Source organism: Lampris incognitus, chromosome 4 (assembly GCF_029633865.1).
Source record: "Lampris incognitus isolate fLamInc1 chromosome 4, fLamInc1.hap2, whole genome shotgun sequence".
NCBI lineage: Eukaryota > Metazoa > Chordata > Actinopteri > Lampriformes > Lampridae > Lampris > Lampris incognitus.
Genome location: NC_079214.1, coordinates 60,044,044 through 60,071,443, shown reverse-complemented (window position 1 = coordinate 60,071,443; position 27,400 = coordinate 60,044,044). Strand labels below are relative to the sequence as shown.

At 45.3% G+C, this 27,400-nt stretch overlaps 3 protein-coding genes across 3 annotated transcripts in view; 2 read left to right on the top strand and 1 right to left on the bottom strand.

Moving 5' to 3' along the window:
* The window catches only part of dbndd1 (dysbindin domain containing 1), a 47,578-nt gene extending 45,319 nt beyond the window's left edge, over positions 1 to 2,259 (bottom strand). The window contains exon 1 of the mRNA XM_056278431.1: positions 1,787 to 2,259. Coding sequence (XP_056134406.1) covers positions 1,787 to 1,817 — 31 coding nt within the window. The 5' untranslated portion in view covers positions 1,818 to 2,259. The remainder of the gene's footprint in view (positions 1 to 1,786) is intronic.
* A 594-nt stretch (positions 2,260 to 2,853) lies between these two features.
* Positions 2,854 to 8,850, top strand: gas8 (growth arrest-specific 8). The gene is made up of 11 exons (XM_056279060.1): positions 2,854 to 3,032; positions 3,415 to 3,510; positions 4,514 to 4,711; positions 4,955 to 5,161; positions 6,118 to 6,172; positions 6,271 to 6,476; positions 6,596 to 6,763; positions 6,985 to 7,071; positions 7,235 to 7,444; positions 7,572 to 7,637; positions 7,775 to 8,850. The coding sequence occupies exons 1-11, from the start codon at positions 3,015 to 3,017 to the stop codon at positions 7,880 to 7,882; spliced, it is 1,419 nt and encodes a 472-aa protein (XP_056135035.1). The 5' UTR covers positions 2,854 to 3,014; the 3' UTR covers positions 7,883 to 8,850.
* Positions 8,851 to 15,895: 7,045 nt separating this feature from the next.
* On the top strand, positions 15,896 to 25,591 carry mthfsd (methenyltetrahydrofolate synthetase domain containing). Its single transcript, XM_056278943.1, has 8 exons — positions 15,896 to 16,016; positions 16,153 to 16,256; positions 17,867 to 17,980; positions 18,205 to 18,318; positions 18,570 to 18,660; positions 20,261 to 20,373; positions 20,956 to 21,081; positions 23,634 to 25,591. The coding sequence occupies exons 1-8, from the start codon at positions 15,989 to 15,991 to the stop codon at positions 24,438 to 24,440; spliced, it is 1,497 nt and encodes a 498-aa protein (XP_056134918.1). The 5' UTR covers positions 15,896 to 15,988; the 3' UTR covers positions 24,441 to 25,591.
* Positions 25,592 to 27,400: the final 1,809 nt, after the last annotated feature.

The window sequence follows — 27,400 nt, the reverse complement described above, 5'->3', positions numbered from 1 at the left end:
ATAAATCAATCCCCTTTTGACAGTGTAGGGCAAACAGGGGGGGGGGGGATTACAAGCTCTCCGCACCCTTTTGCCACCTCATCGCCCTGGCCACTTTCTGCTGCTGTTGTCGTGGATCCTGGATATTTGAATTTCTTAAATTCCTGGAAGATTTACGAACCCAGCGGGGAGACTTAAAACAGCCACGCTGCTGTGGAATGACAAAAAAAACAAAGCATATGGTTCAAGTGAGGCAAAGTTAAAAAATGAGCGGCGGCATTGCAGAGCCGAGGTCTGTTTTCAGACCGTAACTCAGCTTTAATTGTGTCACAGATGTCTGCTGCTGAGCGATGTTTGTGTTATCTTCCAAGATAACAACGGCTCTGTCCACAAATCACAAGCGGACAGACGGAGATTTGCACAGTAACGATGTTAGCTCTGATTCGGTCCCATCGCCACAGCCAGATACGGTCCCAGTTGGACACGTGAATCGGAAGATGAAGAGTGGAGCCCATGAGGCTCGGCCTTCATCATCATACGTTATCCGCCCCGACTCTCACAGCAGTGATACATGAAACAGGCCTGTGGCAGAAATAGAAGGTCACTATATTTAGTTTTTCTCCTGCTCTTTCCGTTATTTCCATTGTCCCCCCCCCCCCCCGTATGTACTGGGAGGGCAGCTTCGGAGGGCTATAAAAAGACCACCGTTTTATCCATTCGTCACAAACCAGTTCCGCACCGCCGGCATCATAACGCCATTCATGGCAGAAGAGGTGAAAAAAACCACTTGAATGAGAACTATCCCGTCAGAGCGGCTGTCAAAACAAGAGGCGCACTTTTGCAACGCACAAGTGCTAGCGAACTAAACTGCATGACTAAAACTTGGTTTTTCACTGATATAATCCTGACGTACATTTCTCATGTGTGCCAGGATTACAGGAAGCTGTCCGTTTGTGAACGAGTGACTCTCATCCTCACCGACATTGCTTACAAAAGCAACTTAAAACCCTCCGGTGTTTTATTCGGGGTTCGTGTTTTGTGCTATGGTGGTATAAAGGTATGATGCATTATAATGCTATAAACAAAAGCCCCCAAAGATCCCCTACACGCAAAACCTAGCCACTTGTCCTTTTCTTTCTTTTTTTTTAAGAAAAAGCAACTTCTGCACAGCTTACACTGCTTAGCATGGTATTTGATAAGCTCAAATTCGACCCCCCAGATCCGTTCACTTCCCTCCCCTTCTTAACCTTAGACGTCTTCTTTTATATCGCCGCGTTCCGTCTCCCGTATCAGCTCCAGCTGCCGGTGTGTGTCAGCTTACTTGGGGGAATAAAAAGCATATTGGGACTTGGCCGGTCCACGGTGGGAGCCGGCGCCACGACGAGGGTACCCGCCACGCCAGTGGTAATATTCAGTGAGGAGTAACTCTCATCAGCGACTAACTCCAGAGTCCAGACTGCACTTTCAGAAATGTGCATTAAGAGCCAATGCAGAGAGGACCGGCTGGTGGTCAGCTACGCTCTGGGGGGAATACAGTCAAACCAGTGTGGATGGGCAATACAGTTGTGGGCTACCAGAGTCCAGACAGACAGACAAAAGAATCACTGTCCAGATCTATTAAATTAAGGGCTAGTCTGTGGTGTCCTCATGCAAAATGCTATATCGGGAGTGTGAGACCAATTTACACACACATTGTGGCTATATTATGAGTCTGTCACCTGGGCAATCTACTTGTAACGCAAGTCATTGAAAACAGCAGTCACTGTGCAGACGCAGCTACATTGAGGGATGAGAAAACGGCTCTTACCTGGGCTCCCTGCCCCTCCCTGTGCCTCCATGCAGCTCGGCCAAGAATGTCCTGCTGTTTACAACTGCATCGGAGAGTGAAGGAGACACACAGAGAGGAAAGGGAGAGGTGATGGGAAAAATCAGTGTGTGTCTGTGTGTGTCTGAGGGACAGCGAGAGGGAGAGAGGGAGAGAGAGAGAGAGAGAGAGAGAGAGAGAGAGAGAATCCAGCACTCCACAGATCCTGCTGGTCCTTTTTTCTTTTTGGTCTTCTGTTGTTCTAGATCTCCCAGCCAGCCACTCTCGGCTCCTCTGCGCTCTCACCCAGCCTGCTGGCCACCGCCATCAGAGTGCAACTGAGAGCACGGCGCTATGCTCCGCTATGGCGCTGCGCTGCGCTGCCACGCGGACGGAGACGACCAGAAAGAGGGCGAGAGACACATGGGAACGTCGACACCACGCAGCAAATCGCTAAGCCATTTTGTTTAGTAAGCAGAGCATTGTGAAACAGCCCGGCGGGTAACAGAGCACAGAGAGATCCAGAGGGGGAGAGAGGCTGGTGGGGGAGAGGGAGGGCGGGGGATGTGTGTGTGTGTGTGTGTGGGGGGGGGGGTGCTGGCTGGAAACCTGCCCAGACTAGAGAGAAAGCAAGCACAGGGTATCAGGGAAAGCTTTGGGGCACTGGATGGGGAGGGGCTTTGTCTGCATGTGTGTACGGTGGTGTGGTGTGGTAGTGTGGGGGGGGGGGTGCTGTGGGGGGGGGGCAAATCTGTTCAAACTCATTTGTGTTAAAAATCTCCTCACCTCAATACAAGATTTCGCACACCTCGTGCACGGTTCCCGGAAACGAGTCATCGTCCCCTGGGGATGAAAATAAGAGGTAACGAAACCAAGCCCATGGGGGGTAACGTCACCAGACTCGGGTTCGGCTCTGGACGGCTAGCAACGGTAGACGGGACACCTGCCGGGTTCCCTCTGAGACGTCCTCTCCGGGTACTTGCTCGAGGGGACGGGCTCCCGCACCTTTGGACAGGAAGGAGTCGATGCTTCTTATCGGCTCAGCTGGCGCTCGTTCAACGTGGCCGGCTTGGCGGATGTCGCCCTCTAGCGGCGCGTTTGACAAAACAGGGACGCTGAGTTGCCATGGCAATTCGCGTTGGTTTGAAACGCTCCCGGCGCTGGCGTCGGCGCTCGCTTGTCCCTCCCGGTGGAAGCGACCCAAACATCCAGTACCCGTACCGCTGTGTGTATGCAGTCCTCCGCGATGGTGAGCGTATAATGTCTTTTCTGTTTTAGTGCGTTAAGGGGCGGCGGCGTACTGTTTCGCCCCGCTGGTAACGCGCAGTAATTTGAATAGCTAGCTTAGCTAGCGGTTAGCTCGCGGCGTTCACACGCTAGCTACCGAGGAGGAGCTGTTAGCTTAGCTGGCGTGTGTTAGCCTTCCAAATACCAGCTGAGACGAATTACACGTTTATGTTTCTCTGACCAAGATAACCCATTAACGCTGTCAAATGTGAAAGTGCTACAGACGAGTGGCCAGACATATTGGTAAACTTGTGTTGTTAGATAGCAGCGAATAAAATATTTATGACAAGCCATATATTAAACTCGTTCCCTGCCTACAAACTGTTAACTTGTTTTCACATTAGCCTCCCAAAACCAAGGGCGCAAATAAGAAATCCTCAAAGGGAAAGACCCCGACTGTGATAGACGGCCTTTCCACGGAGGAGATGTCTAAGGAGCAGGTAAGGGCTGAATGGAAGCATTCAAGATTGTAGCCGGAACTGACAGAACGTTACAGTTTAACGTAAACTACAGGTTATTTTTTAACCCAATCTTTGCATTGAACATGGATATTTGCTGACACACGTGTTACGCCAACAATCTCGGCCAATCAGCTAATAACGTCATTGTCCCAAATGAGACATTTGTCAGGATTAAAATCATTCAAGACCCAGCGTACACTCATCCTAGGGTTCTTTTTATTTCTTTAATGTTTGGTAAAGATCACATTCATCAGTTATAGACGATAGCAAGCCTGCTGCCATCTATGCTCCCCAGAAACCCCTGTCGCCGTCACTGACATCTCATTAGCCGAAAAGAGCCAAGTGACATTAACATACTAGGGAAAGGCACTGAAAATGTAGAGCTCACTGTGATCTGCACGGTAACATTTCATTCCGTTATTATTTATTCCACTCGTGGTAATGCGCAGCTCCAGAAAGAAAGCAACTCGTGATCAAACACAACTCAATTTGCACCCTCCGTGATTGAAAAGGAGCAGGGAGAAGAAAATCTTATTTTGCCTGCCCCTTGCTCAAACATAAATTAGCAACAGAATAGATGGTCTGTCAGTCAGTTACTCAGCAACTAATACTTACAGCAACATGAGAAATTAATAAGAATCAAAAAGCCATACACAATAATTCACCATCAACTGAAAACCCATTACCTGACAACTCCATATTGTCCAATTATTCTTTCCTTATACGTTTTCTTGAACTTCAAGATATTTTTACAACCCTTTAAATCGTTCTCGAAAGAATTCCACAGTTTGATGCCACATACTGAAATACACACCTATTTTAAAGTAGTACATGCATGCTGATGTTTAAAATTAAATTTCCTTCTATAACTATGGTGATAAACTAAAACAGCATAGCATTTAGAGTCTGAATGGAAATTACTTAACAGCTCTCCTTTAAACAATTAATACCTATGGGCTGAAGTGACTTTCTCTAATGGCAGCTGGAAGAGCTCATTGTTTGCCTCCGAGAGGAGCTGGACAGAGAGAGAGAGGAGAGGAACTACTTTCAGCTGGAGAGGGATGAGATCACCAACTTCCTGGAGATCACAAAAAGACAACGAGAGGAGAGCAATGCTGAACTGAGGAACAGAGACAGAGAAATGGAGGAGGCTGAGGCGCGCCACCAAGCAGAGATTAAGGTATAGGATTTCTACAGGTGCTGAAAAGGTTTTTAAACGTTCTAAATTACATTATCTAAACTCAAGGCCTTAAAAAGTTTGAAACATAGTCCAGTAAAGCAAGTCATAAATTCAGATTGAGAAGTTTCAAAAATGTCACCATTCATTGCGCTGTATTTTGGTCAATCAGTATAGAAAATGTAAACCAGCATTAGTAAGGGTTTTAAAATGGTTTAAAATTTTACTGTGGTCATGTTTCATCAGGTCTACAAGCAGAAGGTAAAGCACCTACTCTTTGAACATCAGAATGCTATCTCTGAGCTGAAAACAGAGGGTGTGGTCTCCACTAACCTGATGCAGAATGAGCACGCAGAGCTGGAGAGCGAGCTCCGCAAGGGCGTGCGCGCTCTCAAGGTGGACATCAAGGAAGGGAAGTTGTCCCATGAAAACCTTATCAAAAGTCTTAAACTGGTGAGTGTGCGCTATTTTCTTCTTTCTTTCTTTTTGTTTCTTTCAAAGCTACAATCCTGAAGATCACCTTTTTTATTATTTTTTTTTACTGCCTCTTATTGTGATACTAGTAATAACAATGGTGTTTAGGGACACCAAATTCTATATATCCATTTGAAATTATACAAAAGTCGCTGCTGATGGTGTGACAGGACTTTCCACAGCAGAACAAAAAAAAAAAAACTGGGTTGAATTAAGTTTTTGCAATTGATGCGGTATCTGTTGGTAAAGGTCTTCTACAAGTTTGGTCTGGACTATGTGCTTGTTAGCCACAACAACTTTGCTTCTTCTTCAGACAAACTCACCGCTACCTGCCTTATTCGTACTCCATATTTGACAGCTCTAATGAAGATGTAGTAAATGCTGTGTGCTGTATTATTTTTCCCAGGAAAGTTCCACCTGACAGTAACCATAAAATTTAGCATCTAAAAAATGATTGGATAATCCTGGATTGGCTGTTGTCTTAAATATTCCAGAGACATAAAGTACCAAAAAAAGATATTTGTTTGCATGTTAATCTTCAGGAATGTAGCTTTTAGGAAGAGAATGGAAGTCTTAATTCATTTCTGCACGTTATGCTCTATTAAAGAAAGATATATACTTTTTGAACAGAATGTTGTCCTTCATCCCATTTCTTCTTTTCAAGATCAATCCCACAAATATCTTCTTCTTCTTCTTCTCCTCCTCTTCCTCCTCCTCCTCCTCCTTCTTCTTTCGGCTTGTTCCCTGTTTCTCAGGGGTCACCACAGTGGATTTTTGCCCTCCATAGCGTTCTGTCTGACGCATCCCTCTCCCACAGTCCAACCCTCATGTCCTCCTCCATCTGGTCTCTCCATCTTTTCCTTGGTCTTTTTCTTTTGCGAGGTATCCCGCAAATATCTTAGCTTTATTTATTTTTGTTATCTCCATCTTGACAGAAATATGAGGAAGAATTAACTGAAACAAGAAAAGATTTTGAGAGGCAAGTCAGAGGTAAATAAACCAAATTCCCCGTATTTTTAGTATCAAAATTGGTTTTACTAAATCTCAGGCAACAAACTATAACTTCATGTCTGTTGCCGTTTGAGAAGAAATTGAGTCCAAGTATGAGAAGAAGATGCACATGCTGCGTCAAGAGGAGGAGCGCAGGAGGAAAACTGAAATCCACGCGATTGAGGATGGAAAGAAAAGCCACATCGCCACTCTCATTAAGAACCACGAGAAATCCTTCAGCGATATGAACAGCTACTATAATAGCATTCTACAAAATAATATGACTCTCATCAAGACACTGAAGGTAAGAGATGTTACAAATGCTCCAAATCTCCGTCAGGCATAAACCAAAGTGAATTCAGGTTTGTACCATACATACAGTGATATCGTTGGTTTTACGTAATGTATAGGTGTTTTTCTCAGGAACAAGTGGAAGATATGCGTAAGAGAGAGGAGAGAATGGTAAAAGAGAAGGCAAAGGTGACGCTTCAGAGTAAGTCTCTGACGGAAACACTACAGAAAACCAAGGAGGAGCAAGCTGAACTGCAAAGGAAGCTTTCCAGCTATGAGAAAGACAAGACTTTACTGGCGGTGTGTTCATGAAATAACCAATTGTGTATATGCACTGAGCATTCTGACTTAATGGAGAACAAATCAAATTTTGCAATCATAATGTCAGTAAAGCCTCACTTTGAACATTAGCAAAATAGCATGGGATGCTTTTTAAAAAAAATATATTTCTGTTGTTTTCTAAGTGGTTTTATTCATGACCAGTTTAGCAGTGCTTAATCTGATGACAATGACTTTGACAGAGTACCAAAGCAAGTCTGAAGGTTACAAAAAAGGACTTAACAGATCTGAAATGGGAACACGAGGTGCTGGTGCAGAGGTTCAGCGAGGTAAAATGTGGATTGCATACATTATATGTGCATATATAACATTTCATGTGTGTGCAATTTTCAGTTTCTATTAGGTAGTACAAATACTGTGAGCAGAAGGTGAACGTGTTACATGGTGAATGTTTTTCTGTCTGTGGGGTTGGGTTGTCTTTATGGGTCTCAGGTGGAGAAGGAGCGGAATGAGTTGTACAACAAGTTCACTAAAGCCATTCTGGAGGTACAGCAGAAGTGTGGTTTTAAGAATTTGCTGTTGGAGAGGAAGCAGGAAGCCATGACAGAAACGCTTGTGAAGAAGGAGGCTCAGCTCAACGCGGTGCTCTCTGCCTCAAACATGGACAAAACCAGCCTTGACGTGGTCACAGGCAGACTCGAGGTACTATATCCTCCTGGTGTTTCTTCCTGAGGCATTTCAGTGTAGAAGACAACACAGTCACAGGTGTTTATTTGTCATTTGTGACTTCAAATGTGTGAACGAGTGGTAAATATTTTCTTCCTTCTAGGAAATGCTGGCTGCCAAAAACACTGCCATCAAGGACTTGCAGTTGGAATTGGCTCGGGTTTGCAAGGTGAATCACTGGTTTGCTATGCAAAACTACTCCAACCACTCGTTTAATTGAGCTGTATATAACTGCTGTTTTGTTTTGTATTTTTGCTGTCAGTCATTGTTATTATCTTTTAATTGCATCAAATTTCTGATTACCAGGCCCATAATGACCTTCAGCGGACCTACAAGGCCAAGTTGAATGCATTTGGCATCCCGGTGGAGGAACTGGGCTTCACACCACTTAAGAGCAGTTTGGTGGATAGTTAGCCTCAATAAGTCTATTCACTTGTGGGGAAAAAACCAGTTTGAGTATAAACTTACATCGAATAAAGGGAGTTGAAAATTTTTTATGTGGAGCAACAAATATGAGATGTCAAATACTTAAGCAGGACACAAAATCAGTATGGTTTTATTACCACATTTATGGTGGCACGGTGGCACAGTGGTTAGTGAGGTCACCTCACAGCAAGAAGGTCCTGGGTTCGAACCCGGGGGTTGTCCAAACCTGAGGGTCGTCCTGGGTCGTCCTCTGTGTGGAGTTTGCGTGTTCTCCCCGTGTCTGTGTGGGTTTCCTCCGGGTGCTCCGGTTTCCTCCCACAGCCCAAAGACATGTAGGTCAGGTGAATCCGCCATACTGAATTGTCCCTATGAGTGTGTGTGTGTGTCGGCCCTGTGATCGTCTGGCGGCCTGTCCAGGGTGTCTCCCCACCCGCTGCCCAACGACTGCTGGGATAGGCTCCAGTGTTCCGCAACCCGAATTCGGATAAGCGGCTTGGGTAATGGATGGATTGATACCTCATTTCTAGAGATCTTTGTGTTGGACTGCAGAACTTGTAGAGGACGGACAATGACGTTCTTACTTGACTTTTCTGTAGTTGTTTCACTGCAGTTTATCTCTTCTAGGCAGGTGAAATTAACGCACAAGCAGTATGAAAATAAGATTTTCAGAGACTAGCAAGGCAGCTGACCAAAACGGACAAGAATTATGTCAACCCTTGGACTCGTACATATCTACCTCCAGCAAGTACTGAAACTGATACGCGTGGTGTGTTGACACATTGTGCTCATCTCTGAACGGCCCAGCTGCATTGAAATGTCAACATTGTTGTACAGTGAAGTATATTTGTAAAGGATTTTCCTTCCCTTTAAGATGACTGATCTGTCACTGATCATTTAGCTAAATTATTATGAAATGGTTTAAACATATAACTCTTGTAATCTTTTGGTGCACAATAACGCAGGAAAAGATGCATGATTGTATACATTAGTTTACTGGGGGGAAAAAAAGAAACGATGCTTTCTAACCTTTTTACAATTTTGCTAGACTTTATAATATCTTCAAAGATCTCTTAACTCTGCTCCCTAAACTGCTTTGATTTAATTTTCTCGGTTTGCATGGAGGAAAAGATAGATTGATAAATTTATGCATGCGTAATAACACAAGTTAAAAAAAACAAAACAAACAACAGAAGTTTGTTTTTATTACTTTATTGCATGGTTGGAGTCTGCTTGCTAGTGGACAGAACTATTACCCTACAGGGTAAAATAAGACCTATAGCTTGCTAGCTTGCAAAGGTACTTTGTGAACATAATATAAAAAAGGAAAGTATTATTACAAAATCTATTTTTAATGGGGAGACTTTGCAGCTATTGCTGAGAAACATAAGCTGAAGCATATTTACTGACAAGAAGGTAAAGCAGAGTCTTCTGTTGATGTCCTATTGATGGGTCAAATAACCCATGACCCTTTGGGGCCTGCAGGTGGCGCTCCAGTCAAGGCTTCTGTTATTCAAATAAAGTCATGGAACCTGGTGGCATCAAGTCCCTGGAAGGTTGTTGAGATGCTCTACATTTAGAAAAGAGCTCACCAGCCATGTCTTTTAACAGCAGGTATCCCCGACCCCTATAAACGGCGTATATTTACAGCGGTGGGGATACCTGCAGTCAGTTGAGACTGATGAGTGGTGAAACGTTTCTCTCGATAAACGTTGCGTCCAGATGAACTGATTCAACTTTCTTTGGTTCCCCTACCTGGATTATTGAGCACGCATTAAGACATTACTGTGATTTATTGGCTCACATAAAATAAGGAACGAACTCAATTTTGCTTCCAGTCTGTACTTATCAGGCCTACTCTTGATTTCACTGTGATTTCAGGCGTACTAGGTTTTCCTTCTCCGCGAGTCTCCCCTGAGCCCCCTCCTCAATTAACCCGTGTCCTGCAGATTTTCATTGTAACCCTGCATATGTAGGCCTGCTTGTACTTTACCAGTCAGCTCTTAATTGTGGCAGAATTGGCGTACCTGACATAATGAAGTGTTATAATATGACTAGCCGAATAACTTACACGCAGGCCAACCCGTGCAGGATTACAAAGAAAACCTAACATCACGTCCCACAAGTTCTCTCCTAAATTATTTGATTCAGGCCCTTTGACAACACTGCAGCCCAGACCGTCTAAATCCAAAATCCAAATCCTATCCATATCGTGATCAGAACAAAGGAGTAAGGTCTGCACACTGAAATGCCCCAGAACGTTGCTGCCGAATAAACTAGTTTAGGGAGCGTTTCAGTGTGCAGAACTTGTTCTACTTTTGCAATTTTTGTCTTGCACCTTGTTTTTTTGGGGGGGGGGTTTCTGGATGTGTGCACACGTGGCTCCTCGCCATGTATCATTGTGCCATTGTGCTCTGCTAAAGAGTAAAATTAAACTTGACAGTGGAGAAGTGGATAAAAGTATTTTTTTCTGGAGCATGTAGCTGACCGAGGGGGGATTGCAGTCATCACAATACAAAAACGTCGTAAACAGAAATCTGTTTACAGTTTTCTCCTAGTTTCGTTCTGCTCTGGCCTGTGTAGTAGCCAGGGGATCAGTTGTGTGGAGCTAGAAGTCCTTAGACTCGTTGTCACCTACACTGCACTAAATAACAACACTAGTGGTTGCACCACTCCTAGTAGTTAGAGGTCCAAGCTGAGGGGGCTGGGGGGGGGGGGCGTTGCAAAGCAGCATGGCTCCCAGTAACCAGTGGTGCTGGGAACCCTATTGTAATCACTCAGATTTTTATCATTATGATGATGATGATTACTATCCTTTTTTATTATCCTTCCATTGGTAAATGTGATACTGAAGGATAGACCGTAAATGTCATGTAAGTGAAATTTAAGGGGAAGTATAGTATGGTGCACGTCTGACACCTAACATGACACATGTCAGCCAGCAGGTGGCGCTATAATCATGGTAAGCTGGTTTTGGCCAGTAACTCCCACATTGCGCGTCGCACATTCAAAAACCTTACACGGGCGCGTTCCCTGAATTGAGCTGAATGTGGAAATGTAGGCCACGCCAATTTCAGTTTATGAATTATTTTTTTCCGCAAAATTGCAAAATATGCGAAACTCCTCCTACGCTGTAAATCCGATCTGCACGAATCGTTGCACCTCGAGTCTATGGACCCCCATGATCAAAAGTTGTTAAATGGATTTTGATAATCCAAAAAAAAAAATGCGCAATTTATAAAGGAACAACTTCCTCTAGGTTGCAGTCAAAACGGGAAGTGTTGCATATCTCGGCAACGATCGGCGCTAACACGAAACTCGGCTCAGTAGTTTCCCTTGTCTCACTGAGGCTCTGTGCAACATTTGGCGATAATCGGCCACTCACTATGTTTTAGTTTGTGTGCGCGTGTTCCCTGAATCGGCTTTGTGAATAACTGTAGGCCACTGACTTCCGGTTTCTACTGCAGCGGTCATACCAGTTTCCTGTTTGTTGGCGCGTGTGCTATTGACTGGCATATTTTTCGCGATGCCTGCAAGATTAAAATGGACTCTACGCACAACTGTTGTCCACTGACTTCCGGTTTCTACTGCAGCGGTCATACCAGTTTCCTGTTTGTTGGCGTGTGCTATTGAACAATGGCATATTTTTCGCGATGCCTGCAAGACTTACCATGGATAAATGTCAACGACATGCGCAGAGTTGTCGACACACTTTCACCTGCGCCTACCAGCAAACGGGGGAAAAGTGTCAAGCTGTACATATCAAGTTACGTCCACAATTATGAGGATGGTCTGGACGGACGGACAGACCTAACTTGGTATGTACAGCTTGACACTTTTCACCCCTTTGCTGGTAGGTGCAGGTGAAAGTTTGTCGACAACTCTGCGCATGTCGCTGACATTTATCCACGGTAAATCTTGCAGGCGTCGCGAAAAATATGCCAGTCAATAGCACACGCGCCAACAAACAGGAAACTGGTATGACCGCTGCGGTAGAAACCGGAAGTCAGTGGACAAAAGTTATGCGTAGAGTCCGTTAAGCTGAATCTCAACATATAAGCCACTGCCTGTAATTTTTTTGTGAGACATTCTTTTTTGAACCCCTCCTAGGCTGTAAGTCCGATCTGCACGAAACTTTGCACCTTGACTAAATGGACCTCCATGTTATAAAGGGGCAACTTCCTCTAGGTTTTCATCCAAACGACAAGTGTTGCGTATTTCGGCAACAATTCGTCCTATTATTACAAAACTCGACTCAGTAGTTTCGAAGGCCCCACTGAGGCGCTGTGCAAAATTTGGCGCCAATCGGCCACTAAGGGGCGCCTTTCGCAAACTTGTGAGAGATGCAAAACCTACTTTTTCAAACCTGTCTTAGGTTGTAAGTCCAGTCAGCATAAACTAACCCCCAAAAAATGCAAAAGTTATAAAGGTGCGACTTCCTCTACGTTGCAGTGAAAACAGGAAATGTTGTATGTCTCAGCAACAATCAGTCCTATTAACGTGAAACTCGGTTCAGTAGTTTTGAAGGCACTACTGAGGCTCCGTGCAAAATTTGGCACCAATCTGCCACTGAGTGACGTTTTTTCACAAAATTGCGAAATAGGCAAAACCAACTTTTGTGATGAATGTTGCAGGTCCTACCCACATAGCATCTGGATGTGGGCCACTTCAGGCAATGATGCAGCACTGAGGGCCTTCTTCTGACCCCGACAAAATGGATGTGAGCCTGAAGTGGCCCACGTGTATAATAGCAAACATGGCCCAAATATGCAAATCAAATGTGGGCCTTTTTTGGCAAAGACGTGGTGCTCTCGGCAACATGTAATCTGGATGTGACCATGAAGTGGCCTGTGTGGTAAATGGTAAATATGACCCAAATATCACAAAACAAATATGGGCCACCTTTGGCAAATATGTGGTACATGCAGCATTGCTATGGCTTGGTTCTGGCCCAGATCTGGCAAACAGGAGCAGACCACCCAAGTGCCATCATTCCACGTGGTATGTGGGCCGGATGAAAGTGTCGGGTGTGGGGCGGGTCCGGGCCACCGCAATTTTGCTATCTGGGTCGTTATCAAGTAACAAATCCATAGAAATACATTCATGCTAGCTGTAGTATGTGGACATTATTTGTACATTAACAATTTTAGGATCATTGTCTTTTAGTTAAAACAGGCAGGACGGTGGCCCAGTTGTTAGCACTGTTGCCTCACAGCAAAAAGGTCCTGGGTTCAAACCCCAGGCCATCCCAGGTACTTTTTGTGTGGAGTTTGCATGCCCTGCCGTGTCTTTGTGGATTTCCTCCGGGTGCTCCGGTTTCCCCCACCATCAAAAAGACATGCATGTTAGGGTTAATACTCCTGTCTGTGACCCTGACCAAGGCAATGGAAAGACGAAGTGGAGTTGGTCCCTGCTGGCCGCCCAATGCTCCTAGCTACACGGCCAGGGTGGGTTAAATTCAGAGGATGAATTACCCCACGGGGATTAATAAAGTACATCTTAATCATAAATGTGATCAGTTACTCTCCTATTCTCTGTTGTTGGTGTGGTTACCATTTGACTGTAACCTTGTTATTGCATGAAGTTTTCTATTGACTTCCAACCAAGTATGTTGTCATTAAAATCACCCATTTATTATATTGCCTCCTGAAAGCTGATTAAACTGACAAACTACAGTAGTCAGGGTTTTTTTTTTTAATAGGCCAATTTCATATGATGTCGGTCTATACTGCACTATGAAATTGTGGTTCATAGGCTGAACATTAAACATTATGGCTTCCAAGTCACTACGTGGCAAATCTATAATGATACAAATGATGTGGTTTTTGTGACAGAAGCCAACACCACCACCACGTTCTTTCTGTAAACCAGAGAAAATTGCCATGCTGCTGTTTGCTCGAGACCTGACTTCATAATGAAATGCCTATCCTGGCATTGCAATATTATTTTGCGGTCCGTTGTGTTGCAACTATGTTTCTGTGATACAAATGTTGTCATCATCCAATATCCTGCGATCATGTTTTAAGGCTGTTATAAGATAAGTTGTACTTTATAAATCTCCCTATGGGGAAATTCATCCTCTGTAGCTAGGAGCAGTGGGCAGCAGTCGTAGAGCAACCGGGAACCAACCCCACTTCTTCTTTCCATTGCCTTGCTCAGGGGCCCAGACATGAGTATTAACCCCAACATGCATGTCTTTTTGATGGAGGGAGGAAACCAGAGCACCCGGAGGAAACCCACACAGACACGGGGGGAATATGCAAATTCCACACAGAAAGGACCTGGGATGGGATGGCCTGGGGTTCGAACCCAGGAGCTTCTTGCTGTGAGGCAACAGTGGTAACCACTGGACCACCGTGCCGCCTGTTGTGTGCACATCTAGACCGTGAATGTTATGTAAACAGACTTTCAGAGAAATGTTTTATCTTGTTAATGGGGCGTCAATAGATTTTTCCATGTTCTGTACATAAAGGCCAATATCTTCTTTCTTTCTTTTAATATACGGCAGTGGCTATAAATCTTTAATAATAAGATTTTCCAAAGATGTCACTCGACTTCAGGCTATTTACGCTTGGCCAGCCGAGAACATTCTTTTAAATGACACCACTGCTTTGTCTCAAGTTAAGCCTTGCACTTTATGCACTATTGTGCAAGCCCAGGCTAGATGTAATGGAAATTACATCAACTGCTTACTCATTTACCAAAACACATTATTTTTATTCCATTGATCCCATTTACCTTTTGTAACAAACAAAACCCACGAATGCGGCACAATCACTAAACATTAGTTCTGTAAAATTAACAACTAACTTTTTAGGTCAAATCATTTTTGTTCGGTATGAATAACGTTAACTTGCCTATCTACATTAAATGTTTGATTTTAGATTTCCAATACTTTATTTGCCATTTATACATTTTTGCTAGATTACAACAATTATAAAAATATATATAAATACAATGGCAACTTCACTTTTAAACGCCTGACCAGTCATGAGACCTATTGGTCTTATTGCTGAGACTCACACTGTAGCGAATTCGGGGGACAACGCAACCACAGGAACTGCCGCGGCCGGGAAGCGAACCCGTATCGCCCGCACCGCAGGAGGCATCGCTAACCGCTAGACTAAAGGGGTAGACTCGCCAGCCGGCGGCCAGCGTGTCTCCTTATCCATGCACGTTACAATACATATCCTGTGGGACACTTCCGCCCTATCCTTGTACCAATACACATGATATACGACACTTGCGCCGCAGCTCAACACCTTCCAAGCCCCCCCCCTCCTCTGTGCTGCTCTCAGCTGCAGCCTGCATGAGGCCCTGCAGGTCCGAACTGCGTGGACTCAGGTGCGACTTGCACGGGGGGGGGGGGGCTTGGACCTCGTTAATACCTGCCTGCGGGTCTAATTAGTTGTTATTACTCTGAACTTAACTAGGCTATTAAGTTATTGCGCATACCAACTAAGACGTAGTCACTGGAGTTTAGCAGACGGGGAAGTCTTATTTGAAAACAGGTAACGTATTCGTGGTCAGTGTGTGTGTGTGTGCGCGCCCCCCTTAATTCACACCGCGCAGGAGACGTTCGCTTCCGACTCTCACATGTGTGAACGATTTTTGATTGGCTGGCTGCCGTGAAATTCGCCTGGCAACCGATTTGCGCGCGCCACGGCGCAGCCCGAATGATCGAGTCGCTCGTTAAAACTTCCTAGCAACCGGTCGTAGTTTCAAAAAAAAAACAAAAAAAAAATCGGCCGCTTGTCTTGCCTCCGGTACTCGTCTCCTAAACCTCTTTGAGTATGATGACGACTAGTGCAATCCTAAATTAAGCCGTGACGCGTGTTCAACTGTTGTTTTTAACGCGTAAACGCGCGTTACCGACCGGTTTTTTTAAATAAGCGAACGCGTTTGACTTTGGGGGAAGATTGGCCCTCCTGAGCCGCCGTAGCGTTACCAAAGCAACGGGCTGACACGCAGCTGTTGCTATGATGTCAAGCGACTCCCATGTGCGCCAGCGTCTCTCACTCACTTGAGCTCTTGTCTTGTTGATATCGGCTCCGGGTGTCGCCGGAGAAAGAGGCTCTCTCAACCATCGACAAGACGATGGAGCCGTTGATAAAGATACATTCCGGTATGTATTTTCGACCTTTACGTCCCTTTGCTTGTGGACACCGTTGCGCGTCAGAGCCGTTGAGATAAAGTCAGCGTTGACGCGCCCCCCCCCCTCGTTAAATGGCGTTAAGCAGCGTGTCCTGTCTTGTGTACAGGGGCGACAAAATGGGACGTTCGTCAGAAAGTTTGGGACTTCGTCGAAGAAAAGAATCTCGCCAACTTTCCGAGGCCTGTTCACAACAGAATCCCCAATTTCAAGGTAACGTTTTTGCATTTTTGTCTTGTGCACACGAGCAACACCATCGGTGGTTGGCACTGCATCTAACAAGGGCCATTTGGCATTGACGCAAATGGCAATAGATGGCAACGGTAATTGGGCCTGCAGATATTATAGTGACAAGTACAGGCAAGATATTGCTGTAAACTACTAATAAGACACGTTAGCCCCTAGCTAACGGGACTTACCCTTTAGCCGAGCGGTTAGTGACGTCGCCTTGTGGTGCAGTATACTCCGTATCGAATCCCGCACCGGGCAAGAAAATAACCGGTTACTTTGCTGTTTTTTTCTCGCCATGTTCCAATAGCCTCAGAATAATTGTAAAAGTGTGATCTGACCACATCTAAATGAGTGAATGAGACTGATGAGTTAACACTGACGGTGCCCTTGAGCAGCACAGGAACGTCCCAGCTGCTCTGGCAGCCAAATGTTCAGTGGCCAATAATGGAGAACTGAATATGGGAAACGGTAAATGTAACGTGAAGGGGTGCCGAGAAAGAATAGGTGTGCTCACGTGATTTCCTCTTGCTCGATACATAATGAGGGAAGAAATGGGTGATTCTAATGGAAATGCTCATGTAAGACGCTGCAACAGTCTAACCCAGGTGTGAGCAATCTTATCCAGAAAGAGCCAGTGGGGGTTAAGGTCTTTGTTCCAATCAAGCAGTTACACACCTGTGTCTCCTAATCCAAGTTCCTCTGCAAAGACTCTGTTGCTTGATTGGTGGGATCAGGTGTGTAACTCCTTGGTTGGAACAAAAACTTTCCCACACACTGGCCCTTCCTGGATAAGATTGCCCACCCTGAACCACTTTGTCCACAGCACAGCCCACGATCACCCAGCCCCATCTCTTTAGATCCCACCGAGTAGAATTAGGAACCGTTAGTCTGTTTTTTGGTGGCACAGTGGTTAGCACGGTCACCTCACAGCAAGAAGGTCCTGGGTTCGAGCCCCGGGGTAGTCCAACCTTGGGGGTCATCCCGGGTCGTCCTCTGTGTGGAGTTTGCATGTTCTCCCCATGTCTGTGTGGGTTTCCTCCCACAGTCCAAAGACATGCAGGTCAGGTGAATCGGTTGTACTAAATTGTCCCTAGGTGTGTGTGTGTGTGTGTGTGTGTGTGTGTGTGTGTGTGTGTGTGTGTGTGTGTGTGTGTGTGTGTGTGTGCCCTGTAATGGACTGGTGGCCTGTCCAGGGTGTCTCCCCGCCTACCACCCAATGACTGCTGGGATAGACTCCAGTATCCCCATGACCCCTGTGTAGGATAAGTGGTTTGGATAATGGATGGCTGGTCTCTTTGTCTGAGCTAGATCCCTCAAATTTGCCAATTGAGTATCTTTTTTTATTTTTTTCAAGACCCACAGCACAGGCGGGCATTCAACAATTGCTCATTCTCTGTGCTTGTAATTGTCTATAATACTGACCAGGGTGCACCTCAAGCATGTGACAGGCTTCCAGTGCTGCAGGCATTCAAGTCCAGCCAGACCATCAAAGTAAACCCAGACAGACCCCAACAGCAGGCGCGCTACGTCACTCTCGATGTAAGTTGCTGCTGAAAAGTCTCCTTACCCAACATACTCTACTCTCCACCCAGGGTGCCTTTTCGGCCTGTGCCAGAGCCTCTGAGCTCCCGGTGTTTACCCAGACAGCTGAGGTGAAGGTGGATCCTGATAAGCCTCTGGAGGGTGCCCGGCTGGCAGTGTTACAGGTAGCTTCACATAGAGAATAAAGCCACTGGTAGGCAGGGCCAAGAACCATGTTTTATTTTAATACAACATTGTTTGAGAGACTTAAAATCTTTGTACATGGTGAATTAGACTTTACACAATTTGTTTGTTTTTTGTTTTTTTCATTACCTAACCTAAGCTTTTCTGCAACCGTAAGAATAAATTGTGATTGTCTTGCAGCTAATTTCTGGTATTCTGTCCTCAGGCAAGCAAGACTCTGTTGGTCCCCACCCCTCGTCTTCGGACTGGTCTCTTCAACAAGATTACACCTCCTCCAGGGGCCAACAAAGAACAACTGCGTGTGTGCGCCACCTCTCAGGTTATACTTAACTATTTTATTAAGTAACCACAGTTTAATATGTCCTCAATTTTACTGCCTTGCAACAAGATGAAGACTTTTCTCAGCTGGAATATCAGACATAGCATTATCAGATGTTTATAATCAGCAGTTATGCTTGTGACTTGTAAGTGCTTACCTCCATTGTTTACTTTTTTGCCTTCCCACCCCTTTTATTATATTCTGTTTCTTTCTTCATTCTTCTCCATCTTTCTCTGTCTCTCTCTTGCCAGGGTGTGAAGGAGTTCAGTGTGCCTGTTGGCCTGGATGCCAAGATCAAGGTGGACCTGGTGGTGGTTGGCTCTGTGGCAGTGTCTGAGAAAGGTGAGAGCCAGTAGGTAGCACCACTGCCAACACTTCATCTGCCAACCAGGTTCTAATAAATACAAATTTAGACTGACATAGGATATGGAAGCATGTGTTAAGCCTAACGCAAACTCAGCAAAACCTCATACCCTGTTGTTATCCAGAGTTGTGACCATTACTCATCCATTCATGTGAAGATTAGAAACAGCATTGTTCTATAATGTTCTCTAACAGGATAGATAAGTTTTTTTTTTGTATAAACACTGGGGAGGGTGACCGGAGCCATGGGGAAGAGGAAAAGTAAGACATGAGAATAGGACTGTCTCTTCAGTGAAAAAAATGCTGGCCGATATTTGTAACAGAAATGTTAGGCGATTTCAAAATGTTTAAACTTGCCCCTTAAAAAGGTCTCGCATTTCAAGGCTAAATGTAGGTCTTTTCAGTGGCCTGTAGTTTGTTGTCTAACATGTTATTCTGTTTGTATAAGAAGTGGGTGTTGAGACATAATCAGAGATGAATAAATTCTCAGAAGACTTTATTAGTGAAAGGTGCAAAATGTGAGCATCAACTTTGTGCTACATTTTTGAAACATAGCAGAGAGTTGGCTAGTAAAGAAACGCTTCATAATACACATCATTCCTCAGATTATCTGGTGTTCTCACCTCTCAGCTGGAGTTAACACTGCCCTACATTTCGCAAAATGCCATTATTACACTTCTAAATTTATTTCCACTTCCTGACTAAATTGGTTGATTTGAGCTTTTGTAATTCTTGCCACCCTTTCAGCATTCCCTCTATTTATTTATCTGTTTTTTCTTCTTCTTTCAAATAAAAAAATCCTCTGTTCCATTCTTGAAACGGAGTTCACGGGCATCCAGGTGGTGTAGCGGGTCTATTCCGTTGCCTACCAACACAGGGATCACCGGATCGAATCCCCGTGTTACCTCTGGCCTGGTCGGGCGTCCCTACAGACACAATTGGCTGTGTCTGTGGGTGGGAAGCCGGATGTGGGTATGTGTCCTGGTCGCTGCACTAGTGCCTCCTCTGGTTGGTTGGGCGCCTGTTCAGGGGGGGGGGTACAGGGGGGAATAGCGTGGCCCTCCCATGCGCTACGTCCCCCTGGTGAAACTCCTCATTGTCAGGTGAAAAGAAGTGGCTGGCAACTCCACATATATTGGAGGAGGCATGTGGTAGTCTGCAGCCCTCCCTGGATCGGCAGAGGGGGTGGAGCAGCGACCGGGATGGCTCGGAAGAGTGGGATAATTGGCCAAGTACAATTTGGGAGTAAAGGGGGGGGGGGTTCACAGTGAATATGAAGCCCCCCCCCACACACACACACACACACACACACCCCCAGGTTGTATCCCTATCAGACTATGCTTAATGGAGCCAATTTTCCAAACAGACATCATCACAGCCTCTTTCAGGCCAATTTGTAATTTGTGATATTGGGCTTTACAAATAAAATTGGCTTGACTTGACATATACATGTGATGGGGTAAAGAGAGGGGATGGGCGTTGACAGAGAGATGTCACCTCATAATCGCCTGTATTGTGAAAATCTACCCATGTCCCGTCTCCGCTGTCTTAACCACCGTGGTACCTCTTTCCCATACAGGCTATCGGATAGGAAAAGGGGAAGGCTTTGCCGACATGGAGTACGGCATGATGGCCTCAATGGGGGCTGTGAACGAGTCCACTGTGGTGGTTACTGTTGTCCATGATTGCCAGGTTGGTCCAGTCATTTGCTGTAGAGTCTGGATTAAATCCATGTTGTTTCACAGGGCAGTGAGCATACGGTGAGTGTCTAGTCTCCTTACAGTGTGACAGCGTGTTTATCGTTTTAGCACCACTCAGCTTAGTCCAGCTAGTCTGCTTCAACTCTTACCTGGACCAGTGGTGGTATTAGATGTCACCTATAGATGTGGTTTTCTTCCAGGTATATTAGTCTGACCTTCAGCTATTCCCCAGGGTAGCTTTGATTTTGCTAGTTTAATTTTGCAAAGCTAATACATCTTTTATTATTATTATTATTATTATTATTTTGGATGTTTTGATGTTGTTTTAGTTAGGCAAGCTACTTACATTTGGCTTAGTAAATGCAAATTGCTTCTATTTTATGCACTTTGTTCATTTTTTTCTCCCTAATCCCCTTACACATAAAGTTAAAATTAAGCTTTCCCTACTTAAATTTACTGTATTACACAACAAATTAAGTAGAAACAGCTAAAATATCGATTGTTACAAGGTGTTCACTGCCCACAACTTTATTTTGTCCTTTATTTCTGTGTATTGTTGAACTTGTACTAACAGATTGTGGACATCCCAGAGGAGCTGATAGAGAGCCATGACCTGACGGTGGACTACATTCTCACCCCCACGAGGGTCATTAAGACGGAGTGCCAACAGCCCAAACCACAGGGCATCATCTGGGCCAAGGTAAAGGGAGACCATTTTTTGTGTACAGTTATTACAAGTCTGCATCATAACGTTCAGGTTCTTAGTGAGGTTGGAAAAGGTCAGGATTTTACTTGGGCTTCAAGTTTATTGAAGCCTGAGCGTCCGGGTAGCGTAGCGGTCTATTCCGTTGCCTACCAACATGGAGATCACGAATCCCCGTGTCACCTCCGGCTTGGTCGGGTGTCCCTACAGACACAATTGGCCGTGTCTGCGGGTGAGAAACCAAATGTGGGTATGTGTCCTGGTTGCTGCACTAGCGCCTCCTCTGGTCGGTCGGGGCGCCTGTTTGGGGGGGAGGGGGACTGGAGGGAATAGCGTGATCCTCCCACACACTACGTCCCCCTGGCGAAACTCCTCACTGTCAGGTGAAAAGAAGCGGCAGGTGGCTCCACGAGTGTCGGAGAAGGCGTGTGGTAGTCTGCAGCCCTCCCCGGAACAGCAGAGGGGGTGGAGCAGCGACCGGAACAGCTTGGAAGAGTGTGGTAATTGGCCAAATACAGTTGTGGAGGAAAAAAGTGTGTGTGTGTGGGGGGGGGGGTCAAAAAAGTTTATTGAATCCTAATTGAAGTTGATAAATTGATTGCATTAAAAGACATTATGATGTACCATACAAAATAAAGAAGTAAAATAAGTAAAAACATGGCAACCATATCCATCCATCCATTTTCCGAACCGCTTATCCTGCTGTTAAGGTCGCAGGGATGCTGGAGCCTATCCCAGCAGTTATTGGGCGGCAGGCAGGGAGACACCCTGGACAGGCCGCCAGACTATCACACAGGGCCGACAAACAAGCACACACACACACACACACACACACGAGTGAATGAGAATGATATACTTAGGGAGAATTTAGTACAGCTGATTCACCTGACCTACATGTCTTTGGACTGTGGGAGGAAACCGGAGCCCCCACAGGAAACCCACGCAGACACAGAGGGAGAACATGCAAACTCCATACAGGACAACCCAGGACGACCCCTAAGGTTTGACTACCCCGGGGCTCGAACCCAGGACCTTCTTGCTGTGAGGCGACCACGCTAACCACTGCGCCACCATGCCTGGCAACCATATGTACATCACATATATTAAAAGGCCAATAATAGAAGGATAAAGGAGAGTGGACGATGTAAATATTAAGCTGTAACTTAATATTTACTAGTAAGCTGTAACTAGTAAATATTAAACGGTAGATTTTTCTCGATTTTAAGTAGAATATTGTTCTGTGATGGGCTGGCAGCCTGTCCAGGGTGTCTTCCTGTCTGCCGCCCAATGACTGCTAGGATAATAATAATAATAAACTTTATTTGTATAGCGCTCCAGCATCCCCACGACCCTGGTTGGGAGAGAAGGCTTGGATAATGGATGGATGGATGGCTGTTATTCTTACACTTGATTCATTTTAGCAGTAATTTTAAAATGTATTACTCTTTTCGAGAAGTAATTCTTCATAGTGCTCCTAAAATAGCTTCTGAACTGCATCACCTCTTGTTTCTGATAAGCGGGATCACTGTTGTCTCTGCTTAGTTTTTCTGTTTGTGATGAATAACCACTCTTAATGTAGTCGTCATCAGTGCTTGTTGACATTAAAGTAGTGGGAATACTTCCAAAGTAAATTTAAATGCCATTTCTCATGAGTTTGCTTGGTGTGGCCACGTAAGCCGAGGATGACAACCACGGTGGATGAACAACTAGCTGGCAGACTGTGGCTGTATAGCTTTCTGCCTGATTTTTTTTTCTTTCTTTCCTTTATCTTTGACTTAAGCATCTTCAGTCTCCTATTTTTATTGGAGTCCGAGTCTGGACGTAAATCTGTTTCTGATTCACAGAAACTGACTGGCAGCTTGTTTGCCAGTTGTTAAGATTCTGCCACCAGATGATTTTTCTTTTTTTAGACATGTCGGGGATTTTATTCTTAACATCTAGCAGGTTTCTGCATAACCTCTCGGTCCCCTAAGACTTGCGTGTCAGTAAACAGGACCCAGTGACCTCACAGGCAGGAAGGGCATGTCTGATCATCAAAGGCACCTCTGCCCGGTCTGCCTGGCTCTCCAGACGCAGTGGAAAGACAGGTCAGACGGGCCAAGGTAAAAACAATAGCCCCGTATATCCTTTACAGCGGTGGCCACCTTCAAAGCCCTCCCAGACACACTTAAGACCTGAGAAATCAAGGCAGCATTCTTTATTTTTCACAATGGAAGTGAAAGGGAAGTGAAATATCCTGCCCTCAGAGAGATTATTTAATCACCGAGATTACTAGTGTGCCTGAGCACAGATCCTCCTTTATTTTTCTGCAGCTGGTCTGGTGGATAGACTCTTATAGCCGGTCTTGTACCATTGTTAATATCACATAATACAGTCAGGTTGCCCTCCACTTTGTGTTCAGCATATTTAATGCAGAGCTAGTTGCAAAAAAATATTAACCTTTCTAACTCAACCACAGTTAGGCAGCGTGGTTTAGAGCAGTGCTATTTGTGTGCTGTCTATGACCCTTCCCTCAACCTCACTGAGCCTGTCCAGCTTTGTGTCTTCAGCTGGAAACAGACATGCTGGAAAAGATCCCCATCCTGAAGAAGCTGCGGGCCCTGGAGGAGCAGGCAGGCAAGGATGTGACCCTGGGGACCGCACCCACTTCAGGATCCGTGAAGGCCCGCGGAAAAGAACCTAGTCTCCAGGCAGATGGTGAGCCCAAAAGACGGACCAGACGGGGGCCGAGACAAAAGACACAGCTTGCTGCTGAAGGAGAATCACAACGGGATCCTAGAGAAGAGAGCGGAGAGGAGTTGGAACAGAAACTTCGACCGCGTCCCGCCAGAGCGAGGAAAGAAAGCAGAGGAGAGAGAGATGGAAACGGAATTGTTGAGGGCAACAGCGATGGTAGGGGGGGAAGCAGTCAGATGGGAAAGGGGACAGCTAGTGAAAGTCGAAGGGAGAGGAAAGAAAGGGCACTCGAGGAAGGGAGAAGTGAGGCAATGTCCCAACGCAAACTCCCCCTCTGTGTAACCACAGTCTATCTTGGAGGCATCCCCGCTGGGCTGCGTGTTAGTGAGCTGAAGACAGCCCTCCGAGAGAAGGAGGCAGGGCCACTGAGGCTCACATGGCAGGGAGCTCGGCACCGGGCCTTCCTGGACTACAGCGACTCTCAGGCTGCCGACCAGGCCCTCGAGGCCCTGCAGGGCTTCTCTGTGAATGGCCACAGTCTGCAGGTTGAGCTGGCGAAGAACCAGAGGGGGGGCAAAAGGCCTGGACCACCCAATAGGAGACCCCAATCAACAACAGCTCCCCAAACCGAAATACAAACAGAGAGCCCCAGTGACGCCCATGAGGAGGTTCCCGAGTAATGGAAATATACGAGTATTACACGTTGAACCATGTTAATTGCCTCGAGCAGTGTATGGTTTGTTTCAGTTATCTTGTTTACATTAGAGGCTCACTCGGATGACCTCGGACACATGCAGTTGCTACTTATCCTAATATGCATAAGAAAGCAGATATTGTATTGAATTATTTTTTGCTGAGTCCTGGGAACTCCTAGCATTTCACCTGCAAAATGGATTGTACCTTGATTGTTGCCTTGATTTATTTACACACATATATGTACATATGCAAACATACACACAAAGGTAGGGCTAGGCAGACTGTTCCCCAAAATCTCCATAGCCAAAGAAGTTACGATATAATCTTAAAATATTCCTCTCTTGAAAAGAAACTTGGGAAATTCTCATTTCAATATATTTTGTGTTCTTAACCAAGTACAACTGACCACCAAATTCTACACTCGCTAGCTGTCGGAACAAATTATAGAGTCAGATGAAGAACTACTTGAAATGTGCCTGCTGTTAGACCCAGTTTAAGCTTCCGATTGCCATGTGAGATGTTATAACCATGCCAGTCTGTATTATAGTAAGGGGGGAAGGAATTTACACGTATTCGTGCCACAGCATTTTTCACACACAGTTCAGGCTGTATAGCAAGGCTGTTATACTCTTGATTTTCAGGATTTGTTGATTATTCAATAAACCATATATCAAATTAAAAGAAATGATTTTGTTGTTTTCTTTATAAAATTGATTTAGAGGAGTATGATGTCACTACCTCAGTATGATGGAAGTACTTCAGCATACTGGGGTATTTGTATTGCAGCATACCAAGAATGAGAGTCCACCGAACTGCTGTCCAAAAACCCCTTGTCAAGTGCTGCAAACTTATTTAGCAGTCTGCTTGCTATATTGGCTTAGGCATTCTTCATACTCTCTCCCTCTGCTACTTTCTCTTTTTAAATGCCAATGGGCAGTCCACTTGCAGAATTTTTTTTTTTGAAAATTAAGGAAAAGCTTGAGTGCAGAGAGTTGACAGTGTTGCATCTGATATTATTGCATAAGGAAAGACTTGAGCGTGTTACACTACGTAGTACATTATGATGAATGCACCAAGATGAAATGGCAGTACCTTCCCTCGCTATTTAACAACCAAAAGCTGCTGTAGCTTGTCGGCAGTCGTGTTCAGTAAGGCGGCGTGAGCGGGGAACGTGGGGCGTAAGGTGATAAGGAGCCTTGCAGCATGTGTATAAGTAAACGGAGCCAAGACTGATGTTGAAAACTGCTCATTCATCTGTGATAGTGGAGTTACACGCCACCTTTACAATTGCTTCAAAGACAAAACACAAGGTCCTGTCAAATTTATTGAAAATAAAGGCCAAGCGAAGAAACGCCACACACATGGACATGCTACATCACCAGAATTGAGTTCTAGATGGCCTGTATTATGTGCCCTTATACTTAATGATTCAACGGTATTATTTGCCTATGCGTCTGTCCGACATGCCATAGATACTACCTGGTCGCTGAGAGCCAGGGTCTTACGCTGCTCTGCCATGGACGTGTCCTGTTGCTCAGTTGAGGTCTAGACTGCTGAGGGATGAGCACATTGCCTGCACAGAGCAGGCCCCCGGGCTTTTTATGGAGCTGTCATCCAGGCCATGCTAGAGAACAGCTGTGGAGCCCCAGCAGGAATCTCACCCCCTCTGCCAAAATACTGCACCCCGGCTAATGTCATTATTTCACTAATGCATGGTCCCACCGCTGTTGAGCCTACTGCGCCTATGCATGATGGTGTGTTCATACAAGGAAATTTCACTGGGGTTCACACAGTGGTCATATTGTGAAATAGTGAGGCCTCACACGCTGCACAGAACCGTGTGTTACAGCCCCACGTACAGATCTTTTTATACACACAGGCGTTGTTTAGTGGGGGTTATGGAGTGAAACTGACGGGAAGGTTTCTTAACTTTACTACCTTTTGACAGACGTGAACTACAGAAGGACACGGTTATAGCGAGTGAGGTGTTTTTGGCCATCGTGTCTTCACTACGCTAAACAGCACCTGTTGCTGTTTTCAACACATGACACGGCGTGTAGGCTTCCCTGAGATATATGCAGGGACTTTCGGCGCTTGAAATTTAATTTTGCAAGACTTTATCTGATCTGCGCTGAATCACATTAATGCATTCTGACGTGAGGTTTGTGCTGTGGCCTTTCCGAGCAGAGTGAAGTTTGCCAAAACCAGTCGTCATAACTTTTAGAAATCTTATAATTTACAGATGGGGGGGGGGGCAGCAAAAAAAAAAAAGGAATCAAAATAAGACGCGTTTGTGTAGGCAATCTGACCTTAATGCCTTCATTTTAATGTTTAAATAAACGGTGCTGATGTCTTGTCAGTGTATTTCTATGATCGAGACTCGTGGTAATTTCTATGCGTTGCTTTGGCAGACGTTTTCTCGTCGACGCCTTTGTGTGTGTGGTGGGGAAGGGATATATATATATATATATATATATATATATATATATATATATATATATATATATATATAGTAAATGACGTATCATTCCTGTGTCCTTTAGGGGTCTATTCTGATTCGTCATCGCCACGCAGCTAACTAGCTAGCTAGCTGCGCTACGTTGCCGAGCGTTCCGGTGCCGGTAGTCTCCCATAAAAGACGACACGATACTGGGCTACACAAATCAAACGGACTCGACATGAGGGTCAGACCGGGCTACGTAGACGAACCGGACCCAACACCTTATTTCCTTCTTATTTAACCGAGGCTACATCGGAGCAGTCGGGCTGTTTGGTCGAAGCGGTTTTGAGTTGAGAAATCGTTGGATGTGTCCCCCACTGTAATGGATCCGCCGGTCCCTCTAACCGCCGCTCATTAGTTCCGGCCTAATTGCTGTTTACACACACACACACACACACACACACACACACACACACACACACACACACACACACACACACTCGG